Source organism: Ranitomeya imitator, chromosome 2 (assembly GCF_032444005.1).
Source record: "Ranitomeya imitator isolate aRanImi1 chromosome 2, aRanImi1.pri, whole genome shotgun sequence".
NCBI lineage: Eukaryota > Metazoa > Chordata > Amphibia > Anura > Dendrobatidae > Ranitomeya > Ranitomeya imitator.
Window position 1 is genome coordinate 395,778,655 of NC_091283.1, and position 26,358 is coordinate 395,805,012.

The 26,358-nt window shown below is 44.8% G+C and overlaps 1 protein-coding gene across 1 annotated transcript in view; it reads right to left on the reverse strand.

Moving 5' to 3' along the window:
• The window catches only part of LOC138667026 (zinc finger protein OZF-like), a 32,878-nt gene extending 27,868 nt beyond the window's left edge, over positions 1-5,010 (reverse strand). Inside the window, exons 1-5 of the mRNA XM_069755272.1 lie at positions 4,973-5,010; positions 2,374-2,523; positions 2,065-2,244; positions 1,858-1,981; positions 1,677-1,774 (exon numbers count right to left, since the gene is read on the reverse strand). Coding sequence (XP_069611373.1) covers positions 1,677-1,774; positions 1,858-1,981; positions 2,065-2,244; positions 2,374-2,523; positions 4,973-4,999 — 579 coding nt within the window. The 5' untranslated portion in view covers positions 5,000-5,010. The remainder of the gene's footprint in view (positions 1-1,676; positions 1,775-1,857; positions 1,982-2,064; positions 2,245-2,373; positions 2,524-4,972) is intronic.
• Between the last annotated feature and the right edge of the window lie 21,348 nt (positions 5,011-26,358).

A 26,358-nucleotide genomic window follows, 5' to 3' on the forward strand; every position in this document is an offset into this window, starting at 1 on the left:
GAAGGCTGAAAAACGACCACCTTTGAACAAGAAACATAAAATAAAATGTCAAGACTGGGCCAAGAAATATCTGAAGACTGACTTTTCAAAGGTTTTATGTACTTATGAAATGAGAGTGACTCTTGATGGGCCAGAGGCTGGATCAGCAAAGGGCAGTGAGCTCCACTCCGACTCAGACGCCAGCAAGGTGGAGGTGGGGTACTGGTATGGGCCAGTATCATCAAAGGTGAACTTGTGGGACCTTTTCAGGTTGAGGATAGAGTGAAGCTCAAATGCCAGTTTCTGGAAGACAACTTCTTCAAGCAGTGGTACAGGAAGAAGTCGGTATCGTTCGAGAAAAACAAGATTTTCATGCAGGACAATGCTCCATCACATGCCTCCAACTACTCCACAGCGTGGCTGGCCAGTAAAGGTCTCAAAGAAGAAAAAATAATGACATGGCTCTCTTGTTCACCTGACCTGAACCCGATAGAGAGCCTGTGGTCCGTCATAAAATGTGAGATCTACAGGGAGGGAAAACAGTACACCTCTCGGAACAGTGGGAGGCTGTGGTGGCTGCTGCATGCAATGTTGATCGTAAACAGATCAAGCAACTGACAATCTATGGATGAAAGGCTGTTGGGTGTCATCATAAAGAAGGTGGCTATATTGGTCACTAATTTTTTGGGGTTTTGTTTTTGCATGTCAGACATGTTTATTTCTATATTTTGTGCAGTTATATTGGTTCACCTGGTGAAAATAAACAAGTGAGATGGGAATATATTTGGTTTTTATTAAGTTGCCTAATAATTCTGCACAGTAATAGTTACCTGCACAAACAGATATCCTCCTAAGATAGCCAAATCTAAAAAAAACCCTCTCCAACTTCCAAAAATATTAAGCTTTTGGGTTGATTGAGAACATAGTTGTTGATCAATAATAAAAATAATCCTCTCAAATACAACTTGCCTAATAATTCTGCACACAGTGTATTTCAGCATTCCTAGGGTTACTAAACATAAGAGCCACCTTCACAGAATGCAGCCTTAGGCTAGGGTCACATTGCGTTAGCGTATGTGCTGAACGGGCTGCTGCTAGCGCAAGTGCCTGTGCTACATCACGCTAGCGCAGATGGAGCTTCTGCTAGCTCCATCTGCGCTAGCAGTGACGGACCCGGAAACACTGCAGCCAGCGTCTCGGGTCCGTCACTCAATGACGGCGCATCACTAGCGCACGCCCATTCTGGGCGTGCGCTAGGCGATGCATCCGACATTGCATTCAATGGCGGCGTTAACGGAGTACGTTACACCTCGTTATGCCGCGGTGTAACGTACTCCGTTTAACGTTGCCCCTGAACGCAATGTGAACCAAGCCTTAGTGCTGCTGAAGGGGGCTCTTTTACTTAAAAACGCCCTGGGTGGGGAGGTGACAAATTCACTTTAAATAATCTCAGTATAGTCTGGATATCATTCCACATAAAAACATGAGTTTCAGTTAGTTTGTTGTTTTTTTTTTTACTCATTTATATATCATGTGTATAATTTCCAAACAGAATAGTTCTAGTTAAGAAAGGGTGGGGGTCTAATAAATTGTCTGTTCAGTGTATAATACTGGTGGATAAAACAAGACTGAACACAAGACCTTCACAGCTTCTACACATCATAGGGGAGATCTCATGACACCTTCTCTCCATCTACCTGATGATCCTGAGGAACATTGGGATCTTCTTGTTTACGGTCCTGTAGAAGAAGAGGACGGGGACATCTCTCTGGTGTTGTCCTCTTACTGGATAGAACTGGAGGAAACACATATAAAAACTGAATTTATTCTTTACATACAGATAATTATAGGCCGTGTGTATTTAGTCCTGTCTATAACCTGGTGATGTGAGGGGCTGGGGAACCTCCATCATGACGTCCTTGTACAGATCTTTGTGTCCTTCTAGATACTCCCACTCCTCCATGGAGAAATAGACGGTGACATCCTGACACCTTATAGGAACCTGATACATACAATGATACAGTCATCCCCCCGATTCCTCCATAGCATTACTGTATAATGTCCCAGCATCCCCAGCAGTGTCACCTCTCCAGTCAGCAGCTCAATCATCTTGTAGGTGAGTTCTAGGATCTTCTGGTCATTGATGTCCTCATGTATCAGGAGGCGAGGCGGAGATCCCGTGATTGGGCTCAGGGGTCTTCCCCATCCCTCAGACACAGGGTCCTGACAGCGCTCACTAGAGGTCTTCTTCACTACTGTGTAATCCTGGTTATGGAGAGACACATTAATAAATCTCACTACAGACATTTCCAGAGTCCTCACCTCTCCAGTTCTGTCCATCTGTTATTCCCATAGATAAGAATGATGTAATGTGACGTCATCAGAATCTCTCACCTCTCCAGTAAGCCGGAAGAGGATCTCTAGGGTGAGGTGTAATATACTCTCCGCCATCTTGTCCCTGTCCCTCTCCATCCTTGTAGGGTCACTCATGAGAAGTCTCTTATATAGAAGATCTCCACTGAGAGGATCCAATATTGTAGGGACCTGAATGGGGAGAAGATGACGATGTAACATCATAAAGATCCCATGTAAGAAATCTCCGGAGCTGTTACCGGCGTCACATGATCACTACATCCAGTCATGGCCCCGTCCTGCCCCCGGTATAACACACAGTCCCATTACAGAGATTATTATTATAATACAGGAAAGATATATATCTTGGTACCGTGTTAGCCAGTAAATAGAAAAATATTTAGAATTGAGAGTCCTCAGTGGTTGATACCTTTTAATGGCTAACTGAAAAGATGGTAACAAGTTGCAAGCTTTCGAGACTACATACGTCTCTTCATCAGGCAAAGACTAAAACAAATTCTGAAGAATCACATATTTATGCACAACATAGTGTAGAAAAAAAAAAAAAAGGGGGGAAAAACCCATGGACAAGCCAGGTGACATGAAGCAGAATTACCATGGGTGATAAACAGTTACTTCCATAAATATTGGGCCAATTCTTAGATAAGGATTGTTTTATTGTCCTGTGATTAGGGTCTCTGTTGTGATGACCCCACATGGTCCAAGGGGCAAGTTTACATCAACTAAGGAACTTGCCCCTCGGACCATGTGGGGTCATCACTAGGGTTGAGCGTCTTTTCTTTTTATAGGATCGGGTCGGGTTTCACGAAACCCGACTTTTTCAAAAGTCGGGTCGAGTGAAATCGGCCGATCCTATAGAAAAGTCGGGGTCTGGGTCGGCCGAAACACGAAACCCAATGCAGTGCATTGGGTTTCTAATGGTTCCCAGCGTCTGAAGGAGAGGAAACTCGCCTTCAGGCCCTGGGATCCATATTTAAGTGTAAAATAAAGAATCAAAATAAAAAATATTGCTATACTCACCCTCGGACGCGCCCTGGTTCTCACCGGCAGCCTTCCTTCCTAAGAATCAGCGCCTGAAGGGCCTTCGATGACGTCGCGGCTTGTGATTGGTCGCGTGAGTGGTCACATGGGCGTCACTCGACCAATCACAAGCCGCGACGTCATCTAAGGTCCTTCAGGCGCTGATTCTTAGGAAGGAAGGCTGCGGGTTAGAACCAGGGCGCGTCCGAGGGTGAGTATATACCTATTAGGAATATACTCACCCTCGGACGCACCCTCGGACGCTTCCTTCCTAAGAATTAGCGCCTAAAGGACCTTCGATGACGTAGCGGCTTGTGATTGGTCGCGTGACGCCCATGTGACGGCTCACGCAACCAATCACAAGCCGCGACGTCATCGAATGCCCTTCAGGCGCTGATTCTTAGGAAGGAAGGCTGCCAGTGAGAACCAGGGCGCGTCCGAGGGTGAGTATAGCAATATTTTTTATTTTTATTCTTTATTTTACACTTAAATATGAATTCCGATACCGATTTCCGATATCTTAAACATATCGGAACTCGGTATCGGAATTCCGATTCCAGTTCAGAAGATCGCCGACCTCATGGCCGACCCACACAGGGGACGGGGTCGGGTTTCATGAAACCCGACTTTGCCAAAAGTCGGCGACTTCTGAATCTGGCAGACCCGTTTCGCTCAACCCTAGTCATCACCACAGAGACCCTAATCACAGGAAGGCTTATATATATCCAATTGATTTTGAGACTGTTTTTCGTGATATATTATACTTTATGGTAATGGTAAACTTCGGTTGATATGTTTTCCTTTATTTTATAAAAATATCAGAAATTTGTAAAAAAAAAAAATTTAAATTAGCAATTTTCAAACACTGAATGATTATCCCTTTAATCGAGATAGTTATACCACAGTAAAACATTAATAAATAACATTTCCCACCTCTGCTTTACATAAGCGCCATTTGCAAAATGTTCTTTTATTTTGTTAGCATTTTAGGTTTATAAATGTAGCAGGAATTTTTCATTTTTTTCAAGGAAATGTACTAAACTTATTTTTTTAGGGACCTGTTCAGTTTTGAAGTGACTTTGGGGGTCCTAGATACTGGAAACCCCCAAAAGTGATATTTTAAAAACAGCACCCCTCAATGTATTCAAAATTGGTTTCAGGAATTAATGCAAAGTGACATGACAGGAATGAAGTTTATTTTTACCACCTAAATGTCACTTAACAGGTCACTGTAGCCGGCAGACTCTAACCTTGCTGTTTGGCTGTGAACTGCCATGGCAAACATCAGGACCACACAATCATGATCTCAGGGTGCCCATGGGGACAAAAAAGGAGAAGCCACAATCTGTTAACCATTTAAATGCTGCAGTTACTATTGACAGCAGCATTAAAGGGGTTAAAAAGCCATGTTTGGTGCCAACACTGAGTGTGGCTCATGCCATAGGTTGTCAGCTATATAGTGTACAGCCGACAGCTGCTGGATTGTCACCTGTATGGGGAGGTAATTCTCTTATATCTCAGGTCAGTAAAAATACGTATTGGCGGTCACTAAGGGGTTAATGTCCCCTGCGCCCAGTAATGGGGAATCTCCAGCACCTACCTCCACCTGCAGAGCCGCACACCACATATATGGCTGTTCTGTGCGCACAGGACCTGTGATGAGGTCACAGGAGGGGAGGAGTCAGGGGTCACATGATCAGGGGCCTCAGTGTATGCAGGACTCTGCTGTGCTGGTTGTCATAGTGCTGGATGAGGGGAAGTTTCTGTGTGGGGGTCAGGATAGAGGTACAGTGTGGATGTAGCAGAGCCGTGTGTGTACGAGGTGTGTGGAGCAGAGACGTAGGTGTACGGAGCGGAGCCCTGTGTGTACGAGGTGTACGGAGCGGAGTCCTGTGTGTACGAGTTGTATGGAGCGGAGTCCTGTGTGTACGAGGTGTACGGAGCGGAGCCGTGTGTGTACGAGGTGTACGGAGCAGAGCCGTGTGTGTACGAGGTGTACGGAGCAGAGCCGTGTGTGTACGAAGTGTACGGAGCAGAGCCGTGTGTGTACGAGGTGTACGGAGCAGAGCCGTGTGTGTACGAGGTGTACGGAGCAGAGCCGTGTGTGTACGAAGTGTACGGAGCAGAGCCGTGTGTGTACGAGGTGTACGGAGCAGAGCCGTGTGTGTACGAGGTGTACGGAGCAGAGCCGTGTGTGTACGAGGTGTACGGAGCAGAGCCGTGTGTGTACGAGGTGTACGGAGCAGAGCCGTGTGTGTACGAGGTGTACGGAGCAGAGCCGTGTGTGTACGAGGTGTACGGAGCAGAGCCGTGTGTGTACGAGGTGTACGGAGCAGAGCCGTGTGTGTACGAGGTGTACGGAGCAGAGCCGTGTGTGTACGAGGTGCACGGAACGAAGCTGTGTGTCGAGGTGTACGGAGCGGAGCCGTGTATGTACGAGTTGTACGGAGCGGAGCCGTGTGTGTACGAGTTGTACGGAGCGGAGCCGTGTGTGTACGAGTTGTACGGAGCGGAGCCCTGTGTGTACTAGTTGTACGGAGCGGAGCCCTGTGTGTACGAGTTGTACGGAGCGGAGCCCTGTGTGTACGAGTTGTACGGAGCGGAGCCCTGTGTGTACGAGTTGTATGGAGCGGAGCCGTGTGTGTACGAGTTGTATGGAGCGGAGCCCTGTGTGTACGAGTTGTATGGAGCGGAGCCGTGTGTGTACGAGTTGTACGGAGCGGAGCCGTGTGTGTACGAGGTGTACGGAGCGGAGCCGTGTGTGTACGAGGTGCACGGAGAGGAGCCGTGTGTGTACGAGGTGCACGGAGCGGAGACGTGTGTGTACGAGGTGTACGGAGCGGAGCCGTGTGTGTACGAGTTGTACGGAGCGGAGCCGTGTGTGTACGAGGTGTACGGAGCGGAGACGTGTGTGTACGAGGTGCACGGAGAGGAGCCGTGTGTGTACGAGGTGTATGGAGCGGAGCCATGTGTGTACGGAGCGGAGCCGTGTGTGTATGAGGTGTACGGAGCGGAGCCGCGTGTGTACGAGGTGTACGGAACGAAGCCGTGTGTCAAGGTGTACGGAGCGGAGCCGTGTGTGTACGAGTTGTACGGAGCGGAGCCGTGTGTGTACGAGTTGTACGGAGCGGAGCCCTGTGTGTACTAGTTGTACGGAGCGGAGCCCTGTGTGTACGAGTTGTACGGAGCGGAGCCGTGTGTGTACGAGTTGTATGGAGCGGAGCCCTGTGTGTACGAGTTGTATGGAGCGGAGCCGTGTGTGTACGAGTTGTATGGAGCGGAGCCCTGTGTGTACGAGTTGTATGGAGCGGAGCCGTGTGTGTACGAGTTGTATGGAGCGGAGCCGTGTGTGTACGAGGTGTACGGAGCGGAGACGTGTGTGTACGAGGTGCACGGAGAGGAGCCGTGTGTGTACGAGGTGTACGGAGCGGAGACGTGTGTGTACGAGGTGTACGGAGCGGAGCCGTGTGTGTACGAGTTGTACGGAGCGGAGCCGTGTGTGTACGAGGTGTACGGAGCGGAGACGTGTGTGTACGAGGTGCACGGAGAGGAGCCGTGTGTGTACGAGGTGTATGGAGCGGAGCCATGTGTGTACGGAGCGGAGCCGTGTGTGTATGAGGTGTACGGAGCGGAGCCGCGTGTGTACGAGGTGTACGGAACGAAGCCGTGTGTCAAGGTGTACGGAGTGGAGCCGTGTGTGTACGAGGTGTATGGAGCGGAGCCGTGTGTGTACGAGGTGTACGGAGCGGAGCCGTGTGTGTACGAGGGGTACGGAGTGGAGCCATGTGTGTGTACGAGATGTACGGAGCGGAGTTTGTACGAGGTGTACAGAGCAGAGCCGTGTCTGTATAATGCGTACAGAGCAGAGCAGCCTGTGTACAGAGTGGTGCCACGTATGTACGAGGTGTACGGATTGGAGCCATGTGTGTACGGAGCGGAGCCGTGTCTGTATAATGCGTACAGAGCAGCCTGTGTATAGAGTGGAGCCGCATGTGTACAAGTTTTACGGAGTGGAGCAGTGTGACCGAGATGAGCGGAGCCATGTGTGTATGAGGTGTACGGAGTAGAGCCGCGTGTGTATGAGGTGTGCGGAGCCATATGTGTATGATGTGTACAGAGCGAAGCCGTGTCTGTATAATGCATACGGAGCAGAGCAGCGTGTGTACAGACCAGAGCTGTTTATGTGTAATGCATACAGAGCAGAGCCATGTTTGTATGACATGTATAGAGTGGATCCTTTCTGTTCATGTTTCTGGGATGCTCCCACTAGGATTTTTATCTGCCAACAATCAGAATTGTGACTACAGCTCTGGACACTTGGTCCCTCATTAATCGCGCAGTTTTTTCCAGTTTTCAGTTGTAAAACGGCCATGCTGTGACTTTTGTCGCCCTTATGCCAGTCCTAGCGAGCACAGACAGCATTTTAAAAAGTGCGCAAAGTTCGGATTGAGCATAGCCAAGCACGCATGACAAATTATGTTTTAGACCCCTGTTAAGAATAGTCCGTATATTTATTTATTCAGGACTCTTTACTAGATGCAATATTCTAAAGAAAATGTCATGATATTTTTTAGAAAAAATGTGGTTTATTGGATTGTCCACCAAAAAGCATCATTGCAGCAAAACATAAAATAGGTAAAATAGTTACAAAGAGAATGCCCATTTTTCCATATCAAAGATTGTTCCCCATCTTTCCTGAGATACTGAATGGTAAATGGTGTCTGTCTCTGTCATAAGCGTCTCTGGAAGCAACACGTGGTGATTAACTTGCATCCCAGATGTCCATCTCGTCTGAAGTCTGTGTGCAATCTGCGAAGTCCTCCGAGAGTGAAGAAGAAAACCCAAGTGACAGCCCCTCCCTCCTGTGAGTCGTGGATATATATATGTCCCTTAGAGCACGTGTTCTCTCTATATGGTGTTAATTTTTACTCTGAGCTAAATATACAGGAATAGCACATGTAATGTCAGCGAAAGACAATGTGTTCAGTACAGAATTGAGTGTAATAAGCAAGCCCCAGACTGCTGTGCATTTCCGTCTGTGGCACACAGCAGCTGAACGATGCTCCAAATTCATTAAGAGGTGTAAAAATCCCAGCAGCCTGGATGAGTCGGGGCCATGGTTTTTATTATAATAATCAATGTGTAGCTGATGATGTGGGGGACAGTAGTGACAGAAACTGCCGCATTAATACAGATGATGACACGGGATGAAATAACAATAAACCACAGCGAGTCCTCAGTGTAAGGGCAGGAGCAAACGGCCGTAGATTGATCCAAGAGAATCAGGTTCTTTACGCAAATCACACTGCTCAGCGTGTGATCCGATTCTCTCGGATGAGAAGATGAGGACAAAAATGTCTCCATCTTCTCCATTCTCTTAGGCCACGGAAATTGGACGGCACTCAGTTGTCATCCGAATGCAGTCCGATGTTACCCACGCACTCATTGACTTACATGGTGGAGTGCGATCCAAATATCAGCTCCAACTTTGGCACACAGCGATTGGAAAGACGCTGTTCAAGGAGAAAAGCGAATATGTGCACAGTCCCATAGCATAACATTGGTCAGGGGGCGATCTGATGTTTTCTTGGATCGTACTTGGACCAAAAATCGCTTGTTTGCAGCTGCCCTAAGATTCGAAATATACATGAAAGAGATCAGATAAGATCCAGACGTAGGACCCAAACCTTATTAAACTCTTGCAGAAACCACTTCTCCCAGAAGTGTCTCTATTTTGTCAAACAAATCTTCACATTAACCCTTTAGGTATGCGAAAATATTACGTTTAGTGATGAGCGAATATACTCGTTACTCGAAATTTCCCGAGCATGCTCGGGGGTCCTCCGAGTATTTTTTAGTGCTTGGAAATTTAGTTTTTATTGCCGCGGCTGAATGATTTACATGTCTGACACGCTACTAGCAGGGCCGGTTTTAGAGAAAGTGGGGTCCCAAATGCTCACATATTCCACATCACACAAATATTTTGGCTGTATTTATAGTTGCAGAGTTCAGGTCGTTAAACAAGCGTGATCGACGGCACTGAAGTTGTTAGACGCCTGTTCCCGAGTTTCTTTACACCAGCTGAGAAAGAATGATGGGGACAGATAGTCCTCGATACAGTATAATGCACTCCCCGTGGTCCTTGATAGAGTATAATATAGCCCCCTCACAGTATACTGCAGCCCCCTTCATTCTGAGGCCCTCCTCAGAATATACTGCAGCCCCACAAACACACAGTATACTGCAGCTACACAGACAATATAATGCAGCCCCCCACACACAGTATAGTACATCTCTCCTACACACAGTATAATCTAGCCCCCTCCAAACACACAGTATAATGCATCCCCCTCCACATTATAGTGCAGCTCGCCCCTAAACACATTGTATAGTGCAGCTCCCTACGCACAGAATAGTGCAGCCCCCTCCACACACAAACTATAGTACAGCTCCCCCCAAACACATTGACAGTGCAGCTCCCCAACACACAGTAGAGTGTATCTCACTCTGAGCACACACTATAGTGCAGCTCCTCCCAACACACAGTACAGTGCAGCTCCTCCCCAGCACACAGTGGAGCTCCTACCCAGCGCACAGTACAGCTTGTCCCCAGCACACAGTACAGCTCCCCCCAACACACAGTATAGTGCAGCTCCCCCAACACTTAGTACAGTGCAGCTCCCTTCCCCAACACACAGAACAGGGCAGCTCCGTCCCCCAACACACAGTACAGTTCAGCTCCATCCCCCAACACATAGTACAGTGCATCTCCATCCCCGAACACACAGTATAGTGCAGACACACACACTATAATTCAGGCCCTGCACTCTCACACACACACACAATAATGCATACACACTCGCACAATACTTACCCCTGAAGTGTCATCATCGCGCGCCTACTAAGTCAAAGGGGGAGTGATGGGAGAGGGAGCATCAGCAGACGCTCTCTCCTCCATCAGTGCTTTCAACTGTATCAGCATCCATGATGCCGATAAGTTGAATCAGGGATGGGGCGGCGCCAGGCCACTCAGCAGCTGTGTGTTGTGCAGCTATTAACGGCACGCCACTGGCTCAGGTGGGGGCCCCTGGACGAGCAGGGGCGCTAGGGAACTGCCTGGTCTGCCTGCCCCTAATGCCAGCCCTGGCTACTTGGAATAGTCTGACATGCAGAGGAAGCCAGAGTTAGAAGTTTATTTGCCAGGAAGGAAGTTGAAGTAGAAGCACAAGGAAAACAGATGAAAGCAGAACCTCAAAGAATCGAGACGCAATCCCAATTTATAAAGCCGGAAGCAAAAACGAAATTTAAAAAATGCAGGAATTAGAGCTCAACAAAAAAGGAAAGAATCCCAGTTGAAGGGAATCTGTCACCAAATTTGACATTAAACTATTAATATGGACATACACATTGTAGACTGCTGAAAAAATCCGACCTTTATGCCTTATACCAGATGCTTTGTTGTTGAGAAATCATTTTTTATCACTTTATATAAATGAACGCTTACAGGCTATGGGAAGCATGTTTCCTGGAAGAGGGCTCTGCCTCCAGAGCTTATTTTAAATAAAATGGGAGTTAGACATGTGACTATCACAGAACAGGAGAAATGAAACTTTCTTCTTAAAAACACATTTTTTGCTTCTCTCTAATTTCTACTGTATTGCTATAATATTGCAACCCTGTCTGACTGTGAGAGAAACCTGCAGATGTGTTAGTTTTAACCACATACACCTCTGAAGTGAGATGAGGAGAACAGAGAGCAGCCATTACATATCACACTTTGTAACTCCCCCTCATATTAAAAATAAGCTCTGGAGGCAGATTTATCTTCCGTGCAACATCCTCCCCATAGCCTGGAAGAGGTTATTAATATAAAGTGGTAAGAGATGATTTCTCAGTAACAAGGCATCTAAGACATACATGTATCATTATTTCCAGTATTCTAGGTTTGGGAAAAAGTGAAGCATATCAGGGGTGTAAATGGTTTTACCAGGTTTTCACCTATATGGGACATATATATTTGCAGGAATGTAGGCAAATGAAAGGTTTTTGGTCTTGGAAAGAGGCAGGTATTAGACTGATAGGTCAGCTAGTTAGCCAGGGCAGTCTCAAATCGTTTGAGGCGTTACAGGAAGAATTCCAGATATCGCGTTTAGAGCTGTATCAATATAACCGGATTCATCACGCATATCAGACAGAAAGTAGGAGGAGACCCATAGTGATGCAAGTAGATCATATGTTGGATTTTATCCTTAAGAATAGTGGTACGAGATGGGCGATATCGGAGGTATACGGGGACCTTCTGTTTGCTTTTCTCAGTAACATCCTATTAAGGCTAGAGGGAAATGGGAAGCTGAGCTGGGAGAGATTGATGATAGATGGGATTTGATTTTAGAATACATGCCTAAGATTTCTATGAGTGAACCTGGGAGGTTATCGCAGTTATTTGTAATTAAAAGGGCATATAGAACCCCTGAAAGGTTATTCAAAGCTGGATTGAGGCCTAATTCTGAATGCCCAAGGTGTTCACAGTCTCAGGCGGGTATATTGCATATGTTGTGGCATTGTCCAAGATTGTCTTCCTTCTGGATAGTAGTATTGAATCCTATTGAATTGGTGTATGGGTGCATTGTCCCTAGAAACCCATTGGTATGTATATTGGGATACGTGGAAGACATAACAATGGTTAATACAACCAAAATAGTAATTGCAAGATTGTTATTCATTGCAAGAAAGCTGATCGCTAAATTTTGTATTAGAGAGGAACCTCCGACTAGAAGAGACTTTATTACACAGACGGATCATATACTTCTACTGGAAAAAAGTATTTATACCAAGAGAAACAAGTTGGATCTTTTCCACAAGATATGGCAACCGTGGATTGATTTGAATTAGTGCGGTGGCAATGATATATGACGCTATAAGAGGTTTTCAGGTGTTGTGATTGTACGTTATTTGAATATGTGTAAAATGCGAGGAACGTTGTTTGCTTATATTATGGCCCTAAGGGTGATAAAAAAAAAAAAAGGATGAGCGAGCACTAAAATGCTCAGATGCTCGTTACTCAAACCGAGCAATTCCTAATGATCGTTTCGATTAATGAGTAGAATGGGAGTCAATGGGAAATCCGAGCATTTTTCTGGCAGACCCTACAAGGAGCTCTGAGGGGCAGTGAAAATGTTGAAAAAGATGGAAAAAGAGCTGAATGAAAGAAGAACAGCATGGGAAAAAACCCTAGAAGCATTTATGACTCCCAGATCGCTGCTAAGAACAATGGTGTCACACTTTTACTCCACTTTAAGGACTGACAATAAAACATTCAAAATCAAAGACCTTTTTTTCCTGTATAATGACTTGTATATAAAGTAATATTTAAAAAGGATATAAAAAATAATACATTGAAGTAAACCAAAGTTTATTTTTTTATTTAATATATTTTAATTAATTGTTTATTAAAAAATGGGAATTTTAGTGTCATTTATCCCCTTAATGACAGCCAATACGTCTTTTAACTGACCTGAGATATAAGAGAATAGCCTCGCCATACAGGTGACAATCCAGTAGCTGTTGGCTGTCCAGTATAACTGACAACTTGCTGCATCAGCCACGATCAGTGTTTGCACCGTCCAACTCTGTTTAATCCCTTAGATGCTGCTGTCAGTAGTGACTACATCATTATAAATGGTTAACAGAGTGTGGGGGCTTCCTATTTAACCAAATTGATGCCCTCAGATCTTGATTTTGTGGTCCTGATGTTTGCCATAGCAATTCATGACCAAATCGCGGCCTTAAGCCCCCGTCACACATAGCGAGATCGCTAGCGAGATCGCTGCTGAGTCACAAGTTTTGTGACGCAACAGCGATCTCAGTAGCGATCTCGCTATGTGTGACACGTAGCAGCGACCAGGCCCCTGCTGTGAGATCGCTGGTCGTGTCGGAATGGCCTGGACCGTTTTTTGATCGTTGAGGTCCCGCTGGGTAGCACACATCGCTGTGTTTGACACCTTACCAACGACCTCGTTGACAGGACGTCCCATTGAATCGTCATGAAATAGCATCGTTGTACAGGTCGCTACAGGTCGCCGCATCGCAGCTGCGTCGTTGGGGAGATCTCACTGTTTGACATCTCACCAGCGACCACATAGCGACGCAGCAACGATCCCTGACAGGTCGTATCGTTGTCGGGATCGCTTAAGCGTCGCTATGTGTGACGGGGCCTTTAGAGTCTGACGGCTGTAGTAATCTGTTCAGAAGTTAGAGACATTTAGGTGGTAAAAATGCACATTTTCATTCCTATCATGCCACTTTGCATTAATTCCTGTAAAGCACCTGAAGAGTTAATAAACTACCTGACTGCAGTTTTCGATATGTCAGGGGGTGCTGTTTTTAAAATGGTATCACGTTTGGGGGTTTCCAATATATGAGACCCCTAAAGTCACTTCAAACATGGATAAGTCCCTAAAAAAATAAATTTTGTAAATTTCCTTGAAAAAATGAAAATTTGCTGCTACATTTTTAATCCTCCTAAAATGCTAACAAAATAAAATAACATTTTACAAATGATGCTGATGTAAAGCAGACATGTGGGAAATGTTATTTATTAATGGTTTGCTGAGGTATGGCCATCTGGATTAAAGGGATAATCATTCAAAGTTTGAAAATTGCTAATTTTTTAACATTTTTCTCAAATATTTTATATTTTTTATAAATAAAAACAAAAACATATTGACCTAAATTTACCATTATCATAAAGTATAATGTGTCACTAAAAAACAATCTCAAAATCACTGGGATTTGTTGAAGCGTTGCAGAGTTATTACCACATAAAGTGACACTGGTCAGATTTCAAAAATTTGGCTCTGTTACTAAGGGGTTAAGAAGGAGGCAATAACTGACAAAAATTAGATGGAAGATAGACAGAGATACACCCTGTATTAGACATGAAGGATGGCTTCATACACATCCTGTTCAAATTGTCATGTAGTGGTACTCCTAGACTTATAAAGGCTATGCACTAAGTGCAAAGCCTGACAAAAATTACATGGTCATCCATACATCCATTATATGGACGGGGAGTACTCACTTGGCCGGTCGTTGAGGCATACGGTGGGACACTCAGGGTTAAAACAAAAGTCCATCCGGTTTATTAATACACAGCATAAACCAAATCTCAGGTACTTGGTAATGTGCAGCACCCCGTGTACCATCCGACCCCTGTTTGGCTTTACAGTACTCACGTCCTCGCTGAACCTTGGTGTGCCTAACACGGATTAGTGTCCGTTAACTGTCCGTGATGACCGTACAGGTTCCCGGATACCTCTTATCCTCACAGGCGTCCTCTCCGGAGGTATACCACAGGACCCATCTCTGTGGCTCAGCCTAGCCAGCCATGCCCATGCATAAGCACACAGACTCCATCTTGAGTGTTCAGACACGCCCCCTTGGGTGGGATATGTAGGTGACTGGACCTACCCATCTCTTCAAGTCACCTGGAAGCCTTCCCAATGTATAGTAACCCTCAGCAGTAGATTTGCTGAGCAAAAGAAGCCCAAGCTTCCATCACAGGGCCACCCAACTCTGTGATACATACCGCCCATTAACCACATGGCCATGCGCCATACCACACTGTTATCCAACCAACCACCTGTTTGTACTGGTGTGGCTTCAGAAGTGGTAAACCCTGCCTCCCAGCAAAATGGGACAGTAAGCTATGTGTCGTGGATGGGCGTGATTCTTGTGCTCCAGCAACAGCTGTAGTTGCACTTGCCCCATGTCCTCGGTGTCTGCTTGCACCATCATCAGCACTTCCACTTCTCCATCCCTTACCTCATGCTTTATGCATTTTCTCATTGCTAAGTTTCTGAAAAACAAGTTTATTTTTAATAAAAATAAAAAAAAAACATTTGCAACAGGCAAAGCACTTTTTTGGAGTTTAATACCACCCTAATGCAACACAAAGCACGTAATACTCTATTGGTCATAAATTAAATTCAGAAACATTTTGGAACTATTTTTTGTAGTGTTATATACCACTGAAAAGTAAAACAAAGCACATAATACTTTATGGATAAGAAACTGAATCCAGAAACATTTTTTTCCCTTTTTGGAATGTTAAATACCACCAAGATGTAACCCAAAGCACATTATACACTACGGATGACAAAATCCTGAAAAAGTTTTGAATGCTTTTTTGGAGTTTTGTATACCACTGAAATGTAACACAAAGCACATAATACTTTATGGATAATAAATTGAATCCAGAAAAACGTTTGAACCCTTTTTTGGAGTGTTATATACCACCAAAATGTAACACAAAGCATGTAATACTCTATGGTTGACAAACCGAATGCAGAAACATTTTTTAAAGCTTTTTTGGAGTGTTACATACCACTGAAATGTAACAATAAGCACGTGAAACTGCATGCATGAAAATATAGTAGGTTTTTTCACCCCCCAAAAATAATGTGATTACGTGCAGCAGCTACAGTGGGGCAAAAAAGTATTTAGTCAGTCAGCAATAGTGCAAGTTCCACCACTTAAAAAGATGAGAGGCGTCTGTAATTTACATCATAGGTAGACCTCAACTATGGGAGACAAACTGAGAAAATAAATCCAGAAAATCACATTGTCTGTTTTTTTATCATTTTTTTTGCATATTATGGTGGAAAATAAGTATTTGGTCAGAAACAAACAATCAAGATTTCTGGCTCTCACAGACCTGTAACTTCTTCTTTAAGAGTCTCCTCTTTCCTCCACTCATTACCTGTAGTAATGGCACCTGTTTAAACTTATTATCAGTATAAAAAGACACCTGTGCACACCCTCAAACAGTCTGACTCCAAACTCCACTATGGTAAAGACCAAAGAGCTGTCAAAGGACACCAGAAACAAAATTGTAGCCCTGCACCAGGCTGGGAAGACTGAATCTGCAATAGCCAACCCGCTTGGAGTGAAGAAATCAACAGTGGGAGCAATAATTAGAAAATGGAAGACATACAAGACCACTGATAATCTCCCTCGATCTGGGGCTCCACGCAAAATCCCACCCCGTGGGGTCAGAATGATCACAAGAACGGTGAACAAAAATCCCAGAACCACGCGGGGGGACCTAGTGAATGAACTGCAGAGAGCTGGGACCAATGTAACAAGGCCTACCATAAGTAACACACTACGCCACCATGGACTCAGATCCTGCAGTGCCAGACGTGTCCCACTGCTTAAGCCAGTACATGTCCGGGCCCGTCTGAAGTTTGCTAGAGAGCATTTGGATGATCCAGAGGAGTTTTGGGAGAATGTCCTATGGTCTGATGAAACCAAACTGGAACTGTTTGGTAGAAACACAACTTGTCGTGTTTGGAGGAAAAAGAATACTGAGTTGCATCCATCAAACACCATACCTACTGTAAAGCATGGTGGTGGAAACATCATGCTTTGGGGCTATTTCTCTGCAAATGGGCCAGGACGACTGATCCGGGTACATGAAAGAATGAATGGGGCCATGTATCGTGAGATTTTGAGTGCAAACCTCCTTCCATCAGCAAGGGCATTGAAGATGAAACGTGGCTGGGTCTTTCAACATGACAATGATCCAAAGCACACCACCAGGGCAACGAAGGAGTGGCTTCGTAAGAAGCATTTCAAGGTCCTGGAGTGGCCTAGCCAGTCTCCAGATCTCAACCCTATAGAAAACCTTTGGAGGGAGTTGAAAGTCCGTGTTGCCAAGCGAAAAGCCAAAACATCACTGCTCTAGAGGAGATCTGCATGGAGGAATGGGCCAACATACCAACAACAGTGTGTGGCAACCTTGTGAAGACTTACAGAAAACGTTTGACCTCGGTCATTGCCAACAAAGGATATATTACAAAGTATTGAGATGAAATTTTGTTTCTGACCAAATACTTATTTTCCACCATAATATGCAAATAAAATGTTAAAAAAACAGACTGTGATTTTCTGGATTTTTTTTTCTCAGTTTGTCTCCCATAGTTGAGGTCTACCAATGATGTAAATTACAGACGCCTCTCATCTTTTTAAGTGGTGGAACTTGCACTATTGCTGACTGACTAAATACTTTTTTGCCCCACTGTATATACAGTATTTAGCAATGGACAGCAAAGACTTTAGCTTTGCCTAGAGGCTGTATTCTATTACTCTCCCTGCTTCTGCAACTGTCCCTAGGCTAAATGCAAAATATATCTGATACAAAGAGCAAAACACAAGATTAGCCCTTAGAATGACTGTTACTATAATGGCTCAGAATCAGGTCCAGACACTAGAGGACTCTGAGTAGTTAAACTGTGAACACACAGGCCTGAATAACTGCTCTCTCCCTGCAGTGCCATCAGTTTGACGAGCGTGGTGGCGCCTGTCCTTTTATAACTTCTGATGTGGTAATGCAGCCAGTCAATCACAATTATGCCACTACCAAGATGGCATGTTTATTGGGCATTTATAATCATGGTGTATCTCTGAATGACATTTTCCTCACCTGGTGGGAGTGTTTATGAGATTCAGAAAATATCCAGTCGCTATTACTGCTGCTGACATCAAACAAATGCTCCATTGTTTTATCGTACAACAAGTTCACCAAAATTATCCCAGGTTTCTATGGCACCAAGACAATGACACCAGCAAGGAAATGGTTGAAATCCAACAGTCCTTCTCCTGCAGTCGTTACATACAGCCTCCGTAGGACTGTATCAGTAAGGCCGGCTTCACACTCAGCGTATGAAAATACGGTCCGTATATTACGGCCGTAATACGCTGAAAAGTCCCGAAAATAGTGGTCCGTAGCTCCTCCGTAGGCAGGGTGTGTCAGCGTTTTTTGCGCATGGCATCCTCCGTATGTAATCCGTATGGCATCCGTACTGCGTGGTTTTCTCGCAGGCTTGCAAAACCAACATACCGCTATAGAAGTGATCCATGTGTCCCAAAAAGAAAAAAATATATATATATACTGTCTATATATATATATACAGTGGGGCAAAAAAGTATTTAGTCAGTCAGCAATAGTGCAAGTTCCACCACTTAAAAAGATGAGAGGCGTCTGTAAATTACATCATAGACAGACCTCAACTATGGGAGCCAAACTGAGAAAAAAAAATCCAGAAAATCACATTGTTTTTTTTAACATTTTATTTGCATATTTTGGTGGAAAATAAGTATTTGGTCAGAAACAAACAATCAAGATTTCTGGCTCTCACAGATCTGTAACTTCTTCTTTAAGAGTCTCCTCTTTCCTCCACTCATTACCTGTAGTAATGGCACCTGTTTAAACTTGTTATCAGTATAAAAAGACACCTGTGCACACCCTCAAACAGTCTGACTCCAAACTCCACTATGGTGAAGACCAAAGAGCTGTCAAAGGACACCAGAAACAAAATTGTAGCCCTGCACCAGGCTGGGAAGACTGAATCTGCAATAGCCAACCAGCTTGGAGTGAAGAAATCAACAGTGGGAGCAATAATTAGAAAATGGAAGACATACAAGACCACTGATAATCTCCCTCGATCTGGGGCTCCACGCAAAATCCCACCCCGTGGGGTCAGAATGATCACAAGAACGGTGAGCAAAAATCCCAGAACCACGCGGGGGGACCTAGTGAATGAACTGCAGAGAGCTGGGACCAATGTAACAAGGCCTACCATAAGTAACACACTACGCCACCATGGACTCAGATCCTTCAGTGCCAGACGTGTCCCACTGCTTAAGCCAGTACATGTCCGGGCCCGTCTGAAGTTTGCTAGAGAGCATTTGGATGATCGAGAGGAGTTTTAGGAGAATGTCCTATGGTCTGATGAAACCAAACTGGAACTGTTTGGTAGAAGCACAACTTGTCGTGTTTGGAGGAAAAAGAATACTGAGTTGCATCCATCAAACACCATACCTACTGTAAAGCATGGTGGTGGAAACATCATGCTTTGGGGCTGTTTCTCTGCAAAGGGGCCAGGACGACTGATCCGGGTACATGAAAGAATGAATGGGGCCATGTATCGTGAGATTTTGAGTGCAAACCTCCTTCCATCAGCAAGGGCATTGAAGATGAAACGTGGCTGGGTCTTTCAACATGACAATGATCCAAAGCACACCGCCAGGGCAATGAAGGAGTGGCTTCGTAAGAAGCATTTCAAGGTCCTGGAGTGGCCTAGCCAGTCTCCAGATCTCAACCCTATAGAAAACCTTTGGAGGGAGTTGAAAGTCCGTGTTGCCAAGCGAAAAGCCAAAACATCACTGCTCTAGAGGAGATCTGCATGGAGGAATGGGCCAACATACCAACAACAGTGTGTGGCAACCTTGTGAAGACTTACAGAAAACGTTTGACCTCTGTCATTGCCAACAAAGGATATATTACAAAGTATTGAGATGAAATTTTGTTTCTGACCAAATACTTATTTTCCACAATAATATGCAAATAAAATGTTAAAAAAACAGACAATGTGATTTTCTGGTTTTTTTTTTTTCTCAGTTTGTCTCCCATAGTTGAGGTCTACCTATGATGTAAATTACAGACGCCTCTCATCTTTTTAAGTGGTGGAACTTGCACTATTGCTGACTGACTAAATACTTTTTTGCCCCACTGTATATATATATATATGTCAGTAGACACATATATGTATATATATTAATATTTTTTCCAGCGCTATACAGCTTGAAAGCCGGTAATTCAATTACCGGCTTTTTCTTTCTCCTTCCTAAAACCCGACATGATTTGAGACATGGTTTACATACAGTAAACCATGTCTTCTCTCCTTTTTTTTGCAGATTCCACACTACTAATGCCAGTAGTGTGTATCTGCAAAATTTGGCCGTTCTAGCTCTTAAAATAAAGGGTTAAATGGCGGAAAAAATTGGCGTGGGCTCCCGCGCAATTTTCTCCGCCAGAGTAGTAAAGCCAGTGACTGAGGGCAGATATTAATAGCCTGGAGAGGGTCCACGGTTATTGGCCCCCCCCTGGCTAAAAATATCTGCCCCCAGCCACCCCAGAACAGGCACATCTGTAAGATGCGCCTATTCTGGCACTTGGCCACTCTCTTCCCATTCCCGTGTAGCTGTGGGATATGGGGTAATGAAGGGTTAATGCCACCTTGCTATTGTAAGGTGACATTAAGCCTAATTAATAATGGAGAGGCGTCAATTATGACACCTATCCATTATTAATCCAATTGTAGTAAAGGGTTAAATAAAACACAAACATTATTTAAAATTATTTTAATGAAATAAAAACAATGGTTGTTGGAGTATTTTATTCTACGCCCAATCCAGTCACTGAAGACCCTCGTTCTGTAAGTAAAAAAACATAATAAACCAACAATATACTTACCCTCCGCAGATCTGTAACGTCCAACGATTTAAATCCTTCTGAAGGGGTTAAAACATTTTGCAGCAAGGAGTTCCGCTAATGCAGGCTGCTCCTTGCTGCAAAACCCCGGGGAATGAGGCTAAATATAGATCAATGATCTATATTTAGCTTCATTTGCGGTGAGGCGCCCTCTGCTGGATGTTCATAGATCGTGGGAACTTTCCTAGAAAGCCTGGGAGCTTTCTAGGTAAGTTCCCACGATCTATGAACATCCAGCAGAGGGTGCCTCACCGCAAATGAAGCTAAATATAGATCATTGATCTATATTTAGCCTCATTCCCCGGGGTTTTGCAGCAAGGAGCAGCCTGCATGTCGCTAGAACATACAAACTTGAAAAACGAAATATGAACTGCATTACTGCACTAGAAATATGATAAAATGAGAGCGTTTAGCGCATAAAAATGGCCAATTTTATGTGTACCTGGTAGCCCCTTTACGGTATGTTCTAGTGCTGCAGTGTGCTGCCTTATTTACTTAACTATATACGAGTTGGCGACTCTAGGTTCAGCACCTGTTCACACTGAGTCTATGTTTGGATGTGCCGGTCAGGTTTTTGAAATGTATTCTCTAGCCTTCTGATCGTGCACTCCGCCTCCTAGCCACAGGTGTTTTAATTACAGCAGGTCCAATACCCCTCCATAGAGAGAGAATTTTAGTCTAGGAAGAGGTTTCACATGTACCCATTCAGATGGAGACGTTTATTCTCAGCGAGGTAAGGCAAGTGTAGGATCTGGAGTCCCTTGAACCTCACGGTGTATGATACTTCAAAGGCTTGCTGTGGTGCATAAACCTACTATTCGGCCACCCCTAAACAATGTTCACAAGCAGAGACAATTGCAGTGAGCCCAGACATACATGAAGACTAATTTTCAAACTGTCTTGTTTACTGATGAGTGTCGAGCAACCCTGGATGGTCCAGATGGATGGTTGGTGGATGACCACCATGTCCCAACAAGGCTGCGACGTCAGCAAGGAGGTGGAGTCATGTTTTGGGGCGGAATCATGGGGAAACAGCTGGTAGGGCCCTTTAAGGTTCCTGAAGGTGTGGAAATGACCTCTGCAAAGTATATAGAGTTTCTGACTGACAACTTTCTTCCATGGTCTTAAAAGCAGAAATGTGCCTTCAGGAGCAAAATCATCTTCATGCATTACAATTCACCATCTCATGTTGCAAAGAATACCTCTGAGTCATTGGCTGCTATGGGCATAAAAGGAGATAAACTCATGGTGTGGCCACCATCTTCCCCTGACCTCAACCCTATAGAGAACCTTTGGAGTATCATCAAGCAAAATATCCATGAGGGTAGGAGGCAGTTCACATCAAAACAGCAGCTCTGGGAGGCTATTATGACTTCATGCAAAGAAATACAAACAGAAACTCCCCAAAAACTCACAAGTTCAATGGATGCAAGAATTATGAAGGTGATATCAAAGAAGGGTTCCTATGTTAACATGCAACTTGGCCTGTTAGGATGTTTTTGAGTTAAATAGCTTCTTTGTTCAGTGAATGTGACCTCCTAATGCTGCTAATTCCACAAATGAGCATTTTCAGTTCTTTAAAACATATCAAATGTTTAGAAATTCTACTGTGCCTAATGTTAAGGGTCGAGTTCCCGCCTCTGCACAGGGGGAATCTCGAGCCATCTCCACTGCGGTCTCCCATTCTTCTTCAGCCGCAGTGTAGTCTGCTCAGCGGAGACATCGTTCCCAGCATCTGGCTCAGCCTGATACTGTGCGAATGGTTTCTGCTGCCTTCCCAGGCTCAGCCATTGTAGCCAGTACCGGTCAGCGGCGAGCAGACGTCTCTGGGACTAAGTCCTGCTTTTTCCCTTCTGAGCATGCCCAAGGTAAGGCCTCTTATTGGAGGTCAGGGGTCACATGCTCAGGTACTGCTGCAGCTCTCATTGGTTCTCTAGGAAGGTCCTGAAGTTGCTCAGGTATTGTAGCAGCTGCCATTGGTCCTCTAGGAAGGTCCTGAAGCAGCTGCAGCAATAAAAGGTTCGCATGGCCGAACGGCCATGCGCTAGTATCACTTCATGTTATGAACTTGCTATTTGTGGTCGCGCCTGTATGTGGATATGGTTTGGCTGAAATAAGCCCCTAGAATACCACCACCTCCGGTGAGGAGTTTGTATGAATGTATTCAGGGCTGGCTAATAGCCACTAGAATTTTGGTTCCACCAGAGAGGAGTGTTTGTGTGCTTCTCTGTGTGCGTGACCACTGACTGCCATCAGCTCAGCAGTTAGCTGTGTTCCTCTGTGACGCTAACAGGGCACAGCATGTTCTTTTGTTCTTTACAGTGCAACTCAGTGAAGTAACTGAGTTCACTTATACCACCATATAGAGCCACCATCTTCTAGCAGCAGGTTCTCTCCTGCACGGTTGACCCAGGGCTGCGAACGCACCATTTATAACATCTATATTAACTCGGTGTGTTCTGCCAGTCCTTACACCTAATAATTTGGAACAGTGCATTTTGAGTTTTCATTCATTTTGAAGATTATACAGTTATCATTGGGAGGTTTCTTCAATAAAATTTGATGTATACTCTAATGGGTGATGACTTTTATTAGACTGACTGTCATTTGCACCAACCATTTAGGAAAATCTGAGAAAAGTATAATTTGCATAATAATTTGGAACATAGTGTATTCATTACGTAGTGGAATGTGTTGAGACCAATAAAACCTAAAAATGATCAACGTAAATCACAAATAATATCCCACGGAGGTCTGGAGTTGGAATGATCCTCAAAATCAAAGTGGAAAATTGAGGTACAGGCTGCTCCAACTTCAGTGGAAATGCCTCAAGACAAGAAAATGATGCTCAGTAGTGTGTATGGCCTCCACGTGCCTGTATGATCTCCCTACAACAGCAACAAAGCAAGAGAAGAGTGAAAAATTCCAAGACCTTTATTTAGGCAAAAATATGAAAGGTCCATATATAATCAACCACACAAAAGATAAAATAGTCCAGAAGCCAAATGCAGTTCAGTAACACGATAAAAGTCCAACAATTCAGCAGACAGAGGATAACAGTCCATATACTCTTCTTTCTCTCTGAGGTGCTGTGATCACATCATAGTTCCACACAGGACTAATCTGTGCCTCACCTCCTTGATATTTTAACAGTCCCTCTCCTCATTCACAGGTCAGGAGGGGGAAGGTCACAGTGGCTCCTTGTTTCAACAAGCTAGGTCAATATGTCATTAGCATACTAGCAAACCGCATTATTTACTGACCCTGTGGAAAGATAACAGTACAGTACTGTGGGGGGCCGATATCAGATGGCAACTACAGCCATTCATCAATTAGCAAATAACTCATCCTACAAGAGAACACCATGAACATCAATAAAATATTAATACAAACAAAATGATATCCACATACCATATCCCACCATCACAACCTCTACCCCCCTTTATAAGTGAGCACGCCATGAGATCTTCAAAGACCTCTGGCCTGCTCACTTTAGTCCACATTGCACTGTTTATAGTTCCTTGTACAGTGGCAGGGGTTGCAATAATCATTGGCACTTGTTGTCCTTCCATAAATTCCCGGGTCCTGGCTTTATGGTCATACCGGTTTTTTGATTGAACTGGGATGTTCGCTGCAGTTCTTTAGTCAAGGTAGCTAGCTGGGCGAGAATCTCTGAACTCTAGAATGTAGGGTATGATGGGCGTTACGGTGTCTGCGATATCTTCCTCCAATTGTTCTTTCAGAAGAGTGAAAGGCCCATGAATTCTGGCCAAACAGATTGCTCCCCGGTGAGGTCCAGATGTCGTGGTGCTTGAAGGGCCTGTAGTTGGGTGACTGCTCCCACAAAATAATAATAATAATAATCTTTATTTATATAGCGCCAACATATTCCGCAGCGCTTTACAGTTGAACAGTTTCAAACACAACAGTCATAGCTAACAATGTTAACAATACAGTAATAAAGCAAAATAAGACGACCCTGCTCGTGAGAGCTTACAATCTACAATATGACACTGTAACTCCCCAATGTCATTTCCAAGGACAATATCTGCAGAAAGTCCTCCCATAACTCCAATCCAACAGTTTTTCTCCAAAACCATAATCCAAATGTACCAAAGCTCGCTGTATATATTTGCGGACACCCCCCGCCAGGACAATGGGGATTCCCGGACCCTGGTGAATTGCCTTGGGTTGAACCACAGGGGGTCAGCGATAGTCAGGAATGCCCCCGTGTCTCTAAATCCCAACACTTTGTATCCATCAATTAAGATATCCTGGTCACAGTGGCTCCTTGTTTCAACAAGCTAGGTCAATATGTCATTAGCATAATAGAAAAACCGCATTATTCACTGACCCTGTGGAAAGATAACAGTACAGTACTGTGGGGGGCTGATATCAGATGGCAATTACAGCTATTCATCGATTAGCAAATAACTCATCCTACAAGAGAACATCATGAACATCAGTAAAATATTAATACAAAAAAAATGATATCCACATACCATATCCAACCATCACCACCGGGCATGCTCCTGATGAGGCGGCGGATGGTCTCCTGAGGGATCTCCTCCCATACCTGGACTAAAGCATCTGCCAACTCCTGGACAGTCTGTGGTGCAATGTGACGTTGGTGGATGATGCGAGACATGATGTCCCAGATGTGTTCAATCAGATTCAGGTCTGGGGAACGGGCGGGCCAGTCCATAGCTTCAATGCCTTCATCTTGCAGGAACTGCTGACACACTCCAGCCACATGAGGTCTGGCATTGTCCTGCATTAGGAGGAACCCAGGGCCAACCGCACCAGCATATGGTCTCTCAAGGGGTCTGGGGATCTCATCTTGGTACCTAATGGCAGTCAGGCTACCTCTGGCGAGCACGTGGAGGGCTGTGAGGCTCTCCAAAGAAATGCCACCCCACACCATTATGAAGGATGCTGCAGGCAGCAGATCGCTCTCCACGGCATCTCCAGACTCTGTCACATGTGCTCAGTGTGAACCTGCTTTCATCTTTGAAGAGCACAAGACGCCAGTGGCGAATTTGCCAATCCTGGTGTTATGTGGCAAATGCCAAGTGTCCTGCACGGTGTTGGGCTGTGAGCACAACCCCCATCTGTGGAAGTCGGGCACTCAGACCATTCTCATGGAGTCGGTTTCTAACCATTTGTGCAAACACATGCATATTTGTGGCCTGCTGGAGGTAATTTTGCAGGGCTCTGGCAATGCTCCTCCTGTTCCTCCTTGCACAAAGGCTGAGGTAGCGGTCCTGCTGCTGGTTGTTGCTCTCCTACTGCCCCTTCCACATCTCATGGTGTACTGGCCTGTCCCCTGGTAGCACCTCCAGCCTCTGGACACTACGCTGATGGACACAGCAAACCTTCCTGCCACAGCTCGCATTGATGTGCCATCCTGGATGAGCTGCACTACCTGAGCCACTTGTGTGGGTTGTAGAGTCCGTCTCATGCTACCACGAGTGAGAAAGCACAACCAACATTCAAAAGTGACCAAAACAGAAAGCATTGGTATGGAGATGTGGTCTGTGGTCTCCACTTGCAGAACCACTCCTTTATTGAGTGTGTCATGATAATTGCCAATAATTTCCATCTGATGTCTATTCCATTTGCACAACAGCATGTGAAATTGTTGCTTCCTA